The following is a 13,660-nucleotide window of genomic DNA, read 5'->3' as shown; positions in this document are numbered from 1 at the left end:
TTGTGAACCAGCGATTAGTTTTTCGGGTTGAAACGTCTTCAACAGTCACAATCTCTGCGGTGTCCGTCTGAACAAAGACGTTAGCTCATAGGCATAGCAAACCATATTGTGTGAGATACACAGATATGATAGTTTCAGATATTTCGAGAAATATACCAGTTCAAAATATAAACAAAGCGTTTATTTAAATTACGTCTGGACATCACCTTAAGAATTTTTAAAAATTGTCTCTCGTGAGATTCCTGACTCCCCCCCTCTAGTCATCACCAGCAATATCAATAAAGGTGTTTGTCTTTGGGATTCATTTCATATATTACGCTAGTTTCCTCTTCACTTAGGAAATCGGACTCGATATAGGCAGTGACGTTTTTGTGTATTTAACCTGAAATGATTAGCTGTAAAGGTAAAAGAAACTTTCCTGTTCAAGGGTAATTTGCATGCAGTGAATGTCAGGAATTTATTGAAGTATTTTACCTATATTTTACAGAGTTTACAAACTAGAAACCCCAGATCGAGACATGGACCGCGGAGAAGGGGGTTGGGGGGGGGCGTTTTTTCCAAGCTCCTCACCATTTCCTTGGACAAATAAAATTTTGCGTGGAGTTTAAAATGGCATTAAGTTCTGGTTTTACCCTCCCCCACTTTAAACAAGTTCCTGCATGCTGTAATGCTAGCTAGGCTTGGCGCGGAGATGTGAGAAAATTCCATTCCGTCGTTCTGTCGTAGCCGATCTTTCTCAGAGGTTAAACATTCAAGTGGAAGAAAAATGGACTTGGACTTGTTTATAAATATTTACCTGTGCCTATAGGCATACATTTACATATAACGAAAATGTGTAATATTATGAGTTAATATGGAATATGGGTGATAAAAAGATTGTGATGATAAATGTATGTAATCTGCCATTCAATAAAGATGATCTAAAATGAAAAAAGAGAGAGATTGTAAATTTTTGTTGAACTATAACTTTTTATCTTCTTTCTAAAGCTTTCACCTTCGTTCATTATTCAAATTGTAATTGTTAATTCCGGGCTTCAAGTTAAAGGTTAAATTTTATATTTTGCAATGTTTGAATGCATGACATTTACACGTTTAATCATAATCAACGTTATATAGCTAAAGATGAATCCCGGAATTAACAAATACAATTTGTATAATGTTTTGTAATATACGTATATAAGACTAACTAGAATTAAGGTGGAGCCGAAGTGGAGCTTTCACCAACTAAACCTTTCATCCTTTCTATGGAGGAAAAGACGTTAGGAAAGGATTATCTATATTTACATTCATAATAGTCGTTCGCAGGCCCCCGCGAACAGACTCCTTTATATATGAATTTTATATGTGCTCATTTCTACATAATTTGATTTCTACAATAATATGTATATTTTTACAAAAAAAAACACGAATTTACAATAGCTTATTTTAAAATATTCAGAATGAACATATTGAAGAGTTTCAAATTGCACTAAGAAAATAAAAATGTTGAACCAATGCACGGGGTAAAAAATGGAACAATTCAGTTAAATCAAGTACTCCACCTAAACTGTGCTTAAAAGAAGTACTTTTGCGTGACTGCAGGCACTGGTCAAATGTGGAATCTAAGATTTTTAATATCTTACCTTTTTACAGCCGACGAACTCGGATAGAATTTTTCATCGTTTTCTTCTGTCACTTCTGTTTGTTGACGTGTTGACGTGTTCGTAGGATGATGATGAAATGATGTTGACACTTCGCTCTCCTTTCTACTATTGGATCTTGAGTTTTCAAAATGCTTTTGGCTCTTCTCGGGGTTCATCTTGTATCGTCTAGACCTAAAACATTTTTCGATCAGTATGGCGAACCTAACGTGATTTGTCCAGCATGCTATGCTTGTATTTTTGTGTTCATTGACTGCATGTGAAAACAATGAACTTCTAAAGATTAGAAATGAATATACTTATAGGGACTGTATATGTTGCATGCATGCGGATGTTAATTTCTCAAACATTTCGGTGGCTTTTGCATTTGAAGTAGAATTAATTTAAAAAACTGAAAAGTCAAATTATATTCTTTTAAAAATTGTGAAGTATATTTAATGATTGGCAGTCTTTCCTTTTCAACACCAATTAACCCTAATTTAAAAATTGTCATACATACCTTGGAAGTGTGTCTTTTGCCAAGATATGCCTTGGTTTAAAACCTTTTGACGCCAAAAGATCGATGATGCTCCTTTTTCCCACGAGGTGAGCTAAAAGAAGAGTCTGGGAACTTTAATTAAAGAAAAACAGAAACTACTGCATCTACTGATTTATTTTCCATTAATAAAATGTACATGCCTAGGTAATGACTAATGTAAACATGCGTGCATATATCTTTTACGATTGAGTTATCGATCATCGATCTGTATGATTGCCGGCATGTATGCATGCATGGAGTTCAAAAAAGTATCGCACTATGTCATAGACCTTAAGCGTTTCTTTCGGACTGTTATCTCGCATTTAATCATAATCTTCAATAAAGGCAGTATCTATAGCGTATAATCCAGATCATATTTATTTGTGACTGGACAATATATACTGATGACTATGCATGAAGGCTGTTTTCCACTTACGCGTTTTTTCACACGCACTCGCACGTAGAAGTCTAAATCCTTTTACAAGTTACCTTTGAAAAAACTAAGTGAATAAATCGAAAGAACTTAGTTTTCTGCATATCTTAGTATGCATTAGTTGACCTAGATGTTAAATAATAAAAATTTGAAGGCGTTTAAAATTTTCCATACGTGTACGTGCGTATAAAAAACGCGCGTCAGTGGAGAAGCAGTCTTGAATGAGATAAAATCTGGAGTCGCAGGGAATTGATAAGTTATCAAACTAGTAAAGCAGTGGCTGAATATTTGGTTTGATGATTGATCTGTTTACGTATCACCTTTCCCATTAAATTACCATCTCGTTTGGAAGTTTCAGACTTTAATAGCGGCTCACAAAACAGACATTTTTTGCTCAAAATGTCCAATCGCGGATTCGTGCAGTATTGAATTTAAACGTTGACGCGAATGCCGTCAGGACGTTCGAGATTGGGTTTTGTCCCGCGTCATATATTGAAAGTGGCTAAAAAGCCGCTATAAAAAGAGAGTATAAGGAATTCGCCGGTTTGTGTATTTTGGGAAACCATTTTCTCTGTTGCATTTGATGTGAAATAAATTGGGCAACTTGTTGAATTTTCAATGAGACCCAAATCGCGAACAATGATCAATATGAATCATCTATAAGATATATAGCATACCTGCCCCAATTGTGAAGAATAATCTTCTTTTTTTTCTCTTTCGTTCAAACTTTATTTCTTTGATTATTTTTCTCGCCATTTGTTTATTTCGCCGTAGAAACATTTCTTTTTTCAAGGATTGTTCAAAGTCTTGCAGTGTTTGCCACCGTGACCTTTGCACAGAAGAGGTGTTAATGCTCTCTTTTGAAGAAAACACATATTCGCTGAGGTTTCCGCAGATGTAGTGATATAATAAATCGTTAGTATCTTCTGGTTTATTGTGTTTCTCTTTTTTTTCAATATCATATTTTGTTAATAGTTCGTCCAAATAAACTATTACCTGAAAATAAAAAAAAGAAATTATATTTCATCATGATATATACTGCAAGTAGTATTAGCGAGGTTCAGATTTGACTACCACTACGACTACCACAACCTTTGAGGGAATATAAACCAATCAAATGCGATAGGTCTATCAGACTAACCAATCACGAGCTTAATAGATTAGCAAGAGGTAGCGGTAGTGGTAGTGGTAGTGGAAGCCAAATCTGAACCTCGCTGATCATTGTTTACGATGCGATATGAATTAATGACATTCTCGATAAGTAACATAAGACTAAAGCAAATAGAAAGCGACTAAAGCAAATATTTATGAATACTCAGTGCTGCATGAATTGCGTTTTTTCAATGATACACCCTGTCCCTGTAGATGTATGCAGGCATGCTAAATGTATGTTTGTAGGCCATAGGATATGAATACCATGGTCGAAAATTACAAATAGCTAAGAGGAGCATACCACAAAACGAAACACTCAAAGAGGTGAAGCCCGAGAAAGTTTCTTGTAGGTTTCTAGCCCATTATTATTTTAGAAATTATTTTGTAGTGGTACATAGGGGAATCAATATAATTGCTGCGGAGCGAGCGAGCCTGAAGCGAGCGAGCGTAGCAGCAGTCTAATTTGTGCAGAGAGGGGGTTCTGAACTAAATTTTATTTAGCGCAGGGAATTGTGGTCGTGCGCGTTTTTTATGCGCAGAACACAAATTTTAAACTCGCTCATATCCATGTACTTTTTGATTTCGACGGACAGAATGTCAAATTTTAAATCTTCTGTTCTATTTTGACTATTCAAGGTAAGATATTTTGTCTTTCGTTCATATGTTACGTTTACAGTTGATTACAAATTTAACTTCTATATATTCATGAAACGCTAAAAGCATACAATCGATCGCAGCTAGATTCATACTGTTTATATACGATATACACTATATATACGATATATACTATCCAATGTGCTAACTGCTAATTCGCTTTGCTTGAGCAGTTGAGCCGTCATTGCTGTGCAAATCAAGTCTTACATACAGAAGTCTTTTTATCCATTGGCATTTGTATTCTTTTGCTGATTTCCATATTTTGCATCAAGTGATGTTTCAAGTATGCGGCTTGACGCTTGCGAGTCGTGTTTAATAACATGACACAGTCACAGATAAAATATGCAATTGATCGTCTAAATTGCCTGACTGAATTATTCAGATTCGTGCAATGTTTGACCTATTTTATATTAAAGCATAGGTATATGTTTTTATTCCTATTTTTCAATGAGCTAAATGCCTAAATATTTTTGTTATTTAGTGCTTTTACCGGATCTTCACGTGGTTTCTGATTACACGTCTTCTCGAGCGCGTTCAAAGTTCAAAGTATCAAATGATGTTTTGTTACTCTTCATATGAAGCCAAACATTTACATGGACTCTCACAAGAAGACAAATAGCACATTTCAAAAACAAATATCCATGTTACCAAAAAATGTTCTATTTTGTTAATATTTTACAATATTTTCCGCGCGGAAACTGGAAAGTACAATGCTGTCAACTTTGTTGCGGTGGAAAATGTCGCTACGCGCGCAAAATTCTGCCTAATGTTCCTATTATTCCTATTAATACTGTTGTGATTCGTATATTAAAATATTTTGAAAACTAGCTGCTTCTAAAGACTTTGACTTGAACGAGCCGCAACTCGTATCTCTATCCAACATCGTAGAAGTTGGTATTTATGACATTGAAAAATGGCTATTTCCAGACGATTCGTTTTTGCCGAGTGCAATCTACAAATCCTTTGGGCAGCAAATACTTTGTTGAACATTTATCTTTTTGCTTAGCAAATTTACTCGCGAAATCATAATATAAACCAGCAGCCTATTTCAAAACAATTTCGAGATAAAAGTTCGAACTTGAACAGTTGAACTACACAACGATGTTTTTCATACGAACTACATTACATAGCATATATTGACCTATAATGACGTAATTGACAGAGTGTTCTCGCTAACAGGTATAAATTCATGTACAGCCCCAGCGAGTTAACGCTCAATAGAGGTTCACTTTACGTGTTTTAAACCTGCTATTGCTATTAGTTAAAGCGGATTTAGTTTACTAATATTTCATATAACAATTCACTTGGACCCTAAAATGCTCGCAGCAATCCCTACCTTGCAGGTAACCTAGTATAGTTATGTGCATTGAGTGCAATACTGCCGATACGGATAATGTGGCCTTTCTGGGATGAATATGATATTCTAACAGTCGATATTCTAAGTATCATACCATTAAAGGAACACATCTAAATGAATCATATACGTCATATAAATCAATTAATCATATATCATAGAATAAGGAGATCATCACGTGACCCGGCATTTCGAGAGGAGTTGTTTAAACGCTGAAAAATTGATAATTATCGCGGGTGACATGAGGTAAATAACTGTGAGTAAAGTGGCAGTCAATCATCCCACCATGCAGCCATAGTCAAGTGGATATATAATGGTGACACACAGTATTAGTATTTTTCTACAAGAAATTTGCCCGGACACATGTGGTGTACCATAGATAAGCAAATTAAGAAACGATAAAACTCTTAAGATAAACATTCGGCGCCAATATTTGTAATTAGGTTATTGCTATTTCCTGTTTTAATTCAGATAACCTATGAAATGTCACTAAAAATATTTACGTGACAATTATAAATACCTAAAATATCATTGCTATCACCCAAGTTAATACATTGCTTTATCCATGTTCTATACATACAGTTGTATATATCAGTTATAGCGTTAATTTTCGGTATCAGGAAATGCTGTTTTGATGCCATGAAACATCCCCATTCCCCCCGTCCAACTGCTAGTTCCGGCATTATATTCTCTAATTTCTAAAAACGCACGTCAGAGCAATGATAAGCACAAAAGGTTTGGGTGCACTCTGAAAGGGTGAAGACGCATGTTTCCAGGTAAAATTTAGTCTGAACTTGCATGACATCCGATCCAATGGTTGCATGATCAAACCCCATTTCAAGCAGCAGCTTTTTAATTGTTGCATGTAATCTCTTGAGTGGTTTAACATTATTATTTAATATGATTGGATGAATTTCGCAACTACCACCCAACCCATGGACCTGCATTTCTTTATTTTTTCTGCATGCTTTCTACAAACTGTGGCTTGACTTAGTGCAAGTCAAATAAGATTACACTCTTCACACATCAGATAACACCCATGCACTGAATGCACTGATCTATCTGCTTATCGATAAATCTGTCTTCCGAGAGGATCTATACAAACTTATGAAACGGCTTATCGTCTTCTTTTCGGATTGTTTTAGTATATAATAAAAAATATACCGTATATTGTGCAATGTATAAAGAGCTTTTTGTGAATGCTGTCAGTGTTGTTTCATATTTAGGATTATAGCATTGAGCTATATACAAATATCTTCGTTTAAACTAATTATTATTATACAAAATTAAGCAAAACTAATTGGCTAAACCTGACCTATAGTTTATATCATCTTATAGCGTAAAGTTCGTGCGCGTGCTACTTTATAGACTTAAAATAAATCACACTTTGACTTTGTTCACACATTCGGGAGGTCATGCATTGACGCGTACAATTTTAAAAAAAATCCGTTTTTAATCATCGCCGCCGAGTCGATGCCACAGAAAAAAAGTGACTTTAGTGTATCTGCGTATGTGCAGAACATATATGGAGAACGATCTCCATCATACATAAAGCAATGCGGAAACAACTGCCTGATATAATTTGTTATAAGTAAAGGTTATTAATGTAAAGCTAGCCTCGCAATCAAGACAAAGTTTTCATCAAGCAAGTCATCCTATTTACAACGGTGAAGGAAGAAAACGTTTTCTTCACTTCAGACAAGGTATTTTGTGACTCAACGATCACCAGCTAGGGGCCAGTTGTTTAAAAGACTAGTTAACTTTAACTGCAGTTAAGGACAGAATTGGCAAATCAGAGTTTGTCGGAATTTTGTCCCTGTAGAATAAACAATTTCTTCTTTGTTGATATTAGAGACAACAAAGGCCAACAAAGTCTACAAAGACAATCGTAGAATATTGCCGATTAAATACAACCAGAAGGATTCGTGGTTCTATATTGTCGTCAGTGCGGCATGAGATTTCTAGATATAAAGGCTGCCGCTGGTCTATACAACAATCCTCACTTAAGTGGAAAATCCCAACCACATCATACAACCATTTTAAGATGGTTGACACTCAACAGAACTGAGAGGTCCATTCTGAGTGATTTGCTCAAAAATTTACCACCGCGACTGAGAGAAAGCTCGATAGTTAACAGAAACGGGACACTTTCTCATATGCGCTTGCTTATAGAAATTTAGGAGTTGCATATAATGCATTCTGTCTTATGAAATGTTTCATGTAGTACCTATACAATTGAATGAATTGAAATCATTGAAGTAAGAAGTGGTGCCTTATAATGTGCGAAGTGCATAAGTGTTACATCTGGACATAATTAAATGTCGCCGCCTACTCTGCATTTTTCATGCATGTATGGTTCTTATCATCATCATTATCATTCATACCTCACTTGAATTCAAATTATTCAGTCCACAGTGCTCTTCGGCGCTTTCCAAGTGTCCAATTCTTTTTCCAGCTTTCTCGCCTTTCAAATACATAAACAAATCTAACGAAGGAATGCCTTTCACAAATGATTGTACATATTCTTTCGTAAAAGATGCTAACTGTAAGAGAATCCATATAGGTCGTTTTTCCTGCCAATTTCTGGTCATTCTTTCAAATACATCGTCCGGATTTATGGGTCTCGCTTTGATTTCGTTATCGTTCAACCACTCAGGTATTTGAGATTGAATGTAATTTAAATAGTTTTGCAACTTCCTAAAAACTCGTGATGGTAACACGTCCCGTAGAGTTTGTCTGTTTGGAAGGGATTTACATTTCATCATTGCGATGACATTTTTCGGACTAAACCCAATTTCAAAATATATCTTCCTGCTTGATTTGAAGGCCCTTTTGACATTTCGAGGTATTTTTCGCCAAACTGAGGTATATGGTCGGTGTATGCTACCAAATAAGTACACAGACGGATAGTTTTCGAATGTCCAAAGGTGTGAATTCCTCTCGCCTTCCTGAAGTAATGAAAAATATGGCTCCAATACTCATTTCATAACCATACGGAATCTTATAGGTTATGCAGTTTTAGACCTGCATGCCTTGCCGCAGGAGCAAGACTGGCATAGGCGTACTGGCTTAAATATTGGGGAGCAGGGGGGCAGCGAGCCCGTTAGGGGAGCCCGGGGCATAGCCCCGAAAGCAGGAGAGCAGTAATTAGACTACACTGCTAACACTATTTGAACGGCATTTTTTTGCGGGGGTTTTCGCGTCAAATGTTGTATCACAAAAGCAGTTCTGGGTTTCGAACTATAAGGACCTTCGTCAGAAGGGTTTCTAGGTCCAGAAACGTGGAGAAGTGTTTTTGTTCATTTTATTGGCAAATGTTATACCACATTTGATGCAAAATTGCCGGTTGGAAGATGTTGTCCTACGCTGTCACCCCTTGCATGGTTATATTGGTACGTATCTTTAGGTAGTCTATTTTAAATTATGATGTTACATGAAGTTTTGAAGCGATGCCATACTACCTTCAATGAGGCATTGACAACATAAAATTGACTGAAGTCGGATTATAATGGGGTCTCAAGTATTTTGGGATAATTTTTCAAAGAAGAATAAATCATTCTATCATAGCAATGTTGTCAATGAGATTTCATAACCACGGCTTCCTATATATAACACCGAGCAACATCACTACAGCTAGCTGTTGGAGGCTGCAAGGCTAGACTTCATCGTTTTGCATAAAATCAAGTAGCTACCCTACTATTAGAATATTTCTGAACTAATAGTAGACTAACACTTTCATATGCTATAACTTGGTTGATTTATGGAGACTCCATTTGATTTAGAAGATCATTCGGAGTCCGAGGGAATGATACTAAAGATTCTAAGATCGGAATATGACCAAAAGACTTGACAGAGGAATTTGGATTAAAATAAGCTGGGTCACATTAAAAAAATATTTTCTTGACCTATAATCCGAATGTAAACACCCAATATTATGATATGTTACACAAATTCGATCTTTTAGAATATCTTCTTACGATGAATACGGGGTTCTAAATTGGTCTATATAATCTTTCTTCCGCTAAAACGATATCAGCAACCCGCCTGCCATTAAGAACCTGGTTTTCATTTAGTCTCGTGACTCTCGTCGCTGCCATTGGGCTGTTGTGAGCGAAATACTGTATTGGCATACAACTTGATGAAACTCATTTGCATACAACACGCAAAGGATGAGATAGGTACTCTTTCCCATCGTCGAAAATGACTTGTTCATTACAGACTACAGTAAATGGAAGCAGGCCTAACCGCCTATTTGGGCATGAAATACGTAAAATAATCATTTGACCTGCATATACACCGGTGGTATACTTGAACACTGAACTCAGAAGTCTTTTACTTTCTGTCTATAAAATAGTACGTTTACCTTTGTGTGTCTTGAACAATGTTTCGTCACTGGTTTCTCAGCCTCATTCGATGTCAAATTCAACACAGGTTTAGCAAATAATAAAAGCTGAAATTGAACAAATAGGACTGAAATGAACAATACAACTTCACCTCTATATTTGATAACTATATATCAAAAATGTTTACCAATGACAACGTTACGCAGAGCAGAGCTGATGAAGCCGGTACCATCCTGTCGAAGACCATTGATCAAATGAAGACAAGTTACTCCTGTCAATTGCTCATATGCTCGGTCACTCGGATCATTTTCCCAAACCAATATGACTGAATCATATCTCGAGTCAAATTTCACAGGTGCCAAACAACGATTGTTAGATTGTTATCCCGCGTATGTAGCTTACTTCAACAAACTGTTGAGATGTTTCTTTCATCACTTCAAAACTTTTTTTCTTTTGTGGTGACTCAAAAGGACCACACAAAAATTCGAATCAAGTTTATAAAATAGAATGTTTTCAACTGGATTCAATTTATCGTGTCATTGCCGCGTGCTAACGTGAAGTAGACACTCAAACGTAACGTAAAGGATTCTAATCTTGTCATCAGAATTCCATTTTGTATTCCAGAATGAGGTTAATGGATAGATATTGGACACGGACCATCTGCAGTAATGATTGAATATGTCTCTTACACATCACTTCACTCATATTGACATATCCTTGTAATTACCATCAGCATGTTTTTAATTCGGATTATCTTCAGTTTTATGTATTGCCATGCATGTATTAATCACGCAAATTTGCTTTGTAATTTTAATGATAAAAATTTAAGTTATATATCAGGATACACAAGCTAAACCATCCCCTTGCGTGAACGCTGTTGTAGGAATGTATTATTTATTCTATCCTGTACGTTAAACGAAGAGTACGTTGCAAACGTATAACGTATTTGTAAGCAAAGACCATGCAGACAGATAACAGCAATAATATATAGAGTGTCAAAAACCTTGCCGTTGCCAAAACCCAGAGACGATAAGCACGTAAGTCGATTTCAAAAATTTTTTGTGATGTCAGGTCTAGACCCGAAACATCACGCACTCTTTCATGAGTTATAAGCATTAATGGTCGGTAAAGTTTTCCCATGGTTGATTCAGCATGTGATAGTTATAATTATTTTTAATCGGCCTGACTTAGTTGGCCTTAGGACATTTCCTGTTTGTTCCCGAAGGCGAAACATGGTTTCTAAGCAATCTATATATCACTGTTATAACATTGTCACAGGAAAAATATAGCCTACGTCGTAGAGAAATATAGATAAGTACATATATATATATATAATTATATATTGGGATCGAAATCGTTTGATCAAAGTTATCAATACCATATATGTAGTACGTAAACAATTGCTGAGTGCTTCTGTCGTTTAAAAGTTTTGCTGCTTCGATTGATTCAAGAAAGATTATTTGGAACATTTCCTGAACTGAACATAAGTAAAGTACCCGCAACTTCCTGCAGCTATTTTTCTGTATATGCATATACCGGAATCGTAAACCCGTATTTATTCAGGAAGTGGGAGGAACATTTAAGAAATCTTCATTCGTCGTCATCATCGTCGGCTGGAATGCACTGAAGATAAGTTGTCGAGAGACGGTGAACCACTTACTAATGACATCTTTAAGGGTTTAAAGTGGAGAAATTGGTAAATAATTGCTGGTAGTATGAAAAGGTTAATAGAATATCGACTTATCAAGTGATTTCAATCATGTTTGTTTGTTATTCAGCAGATTATTATTATAAAATCTTTTATTCTGACTTTGCCATTTTCTATTCACGCGCGCGCATGCCCAAACGAAATTGTGCAAGAAAATTTGGAATATCGTGAGTGATTTAATTAGTTGCAAGTTGTTAATTGAACTGACCTGAGATGATTAATGAGCTTTAACAGTACATGAAGTGATTTCAATCACGTTTAAACAATACCGTAATAACCCTACATTGTTAGAAATGAGTCACTGAATAAAAAATAGATGTTGTATTACTAGTACTTGTATATATAATTATATATATAGCATCAAATGTGCATGGTATAACAAGTTAACAACTGAGGAAACGTCGAGAAGTGTTTTGTCTATTTTAGGCAGTTGTTATACCACATATGCATGATGCTAAGTTATTTGAAGACGCTGCCACGCTGCTCCCTGGTTATATTGGATTGTATATATATAGTCGGAAAATACTGATTGATTCACTGATCCAACTCGTCTCGGACTTAAATGAATATCTTACATGTCAAATTAACGGTTAATAATATCCGGTATAGATATGGTTAACTGTTGGAACTTTGAAGTATTACAGAACTATCCTTTCAATCATGATTGTTCTTCCGATCTTTATTATCAATTAAGATTTTGGTAAGCTGGTTGATGTCTTTCACACATTAAAAGGACGATTGTTGCCACAATATTTCGTAACTGACAACAACGCCATGCAGTGGCTATATCCAGTCAATGCAAACCGGAAAAAACTTTTTCAACCTCTCAATAATTTCTTCTGCATTCGTTTTTTAAATCGTCGGTTATCCTGCTTTCAAGGTCAGTGATGTGAAATCTCAAGTTCGATCCAGTGACAGTGAAATTGCCAACGAGAGGCAAACGAAGTAGTGAGGTTGTTGCGGTGCATAAAGCGACTCATGCAGCAATCAATCTTAATTTTATATATGTGGCGCCAATCGGTATATATAACGTGTATGCCGCTTGCACAGCTTGTAAAATTTCAAGTGACAACCGACAATATATACCCACTTCGAATTCTTGAATTTACTTGAGTGCGGTCTGTGCCAACAAAAAGTAGTCGCAAGTGTCTACAGGACGATGATATTACGCCACAAAAGAGAAAGTCTAATCTTAGCGCAACGTTAAACGAAGCGTATTTTCAGGGTTTCTCTCACGAGTTATGGGAAAATGAGAAAACCAATCTCCTTCGAAACATGCGTGAAAAAAATCATCACCATTTTTGACAAATAAACCACAAAAGGAAATAATCTATTCACGAATACGCGGGTCTTATTCGTCATGACTTATGAGCTTCACTTTCGTGTTAAAGCTCATTTTGATAAATACTTATATCAATCGATATAATTTATATAATAAGGAGAAATAGAAAACAGTTTGGATGGCTATTTTCATGGAAAGCGTCGCTAAAAGGTTGCGAAATGCTTAGTAACAATACAAATACTCGTTCGTACGTTCGTAAGGTATCCATAAATATCAATATCACCCACCAAGTGATTTTAACATGCATACATAGCAACTAGAGATTTTGAAAAAACCGATCAAACATATATAAAAATTTCAAGTAGTAAATATTGTTTAGACTATACTTTTTTTTAGTCATAATGAAGAAGTGCATTGACAGCCGAAATATATAACGTAGATAGGTCAAATTCTTTAGGGTTTTAGTGAGCCTTTCAGGATACAAAGTCGCCAGTCTCACTAAAATGTTGACATACAGTGCAAAGTTGATAAATTACGAGTTCTGTTTAGTAGACTGCAAATTTCCCGTGAATATAAC

The 13,660-nt window shown here is 35.8% G+C and overlaps 1 protein-coding gene across 1 annotated transcript; it reads right to left on the bottom strand.

The window, feature by feature from the left end:
• Positions 1–254: 254 nt before the first annotated feature.
• Positions 255–10,440, bottom strand: LOC114527191 (metalloprotease TIKI2-like). The gene is made up of 7 exons (XM_028548835.1): positions 10,281–10,440; positions 10,114–10,200; positions 8,135–8,698; positions 3,268–3,586; positions 2,140–2,230; positions 1,623–1,814; positions 255–920 (listed from the first exon to the last, which is right to left on the bottom strand). The coding sequence occupies exons 1-7, from the start codon at positions 10,338–10,340 to the stop codon at positions 842–844; spliced, it is 1,392 nt and encodes a 463-aa protein (XP_028404636.1). The 5' UTR covers positions 10,341–10,440; the 3' UTR covers positions 255–841.
• Between the last annotated feature and the right edge of the window lie 3,220 nt (positions 10,441–13,660).

This window comes from Dendronephthya gigantea, unplaced genomic scaffold (assembly GCF_004324835.1).
Source record: "Dendronephthya gigantea isolate DGI-Jeju-01 unplaced genomic scaffold, DenGig_1.0 000043F, whole genome shotgun sequence".
Taxonomy (NCBI): Eukaryota; Metazoa; Cnidaria; class Anthozoa; order Malacalcyonacea; family Nephtheidae; genus Dendronephthya; species Dendronephthya gigantea.
The sequence above is the reverse complement of the archived record's forward strand: the minus strand, read 5'-3'. Positions and strand labels throughout refer to the sequence as shown.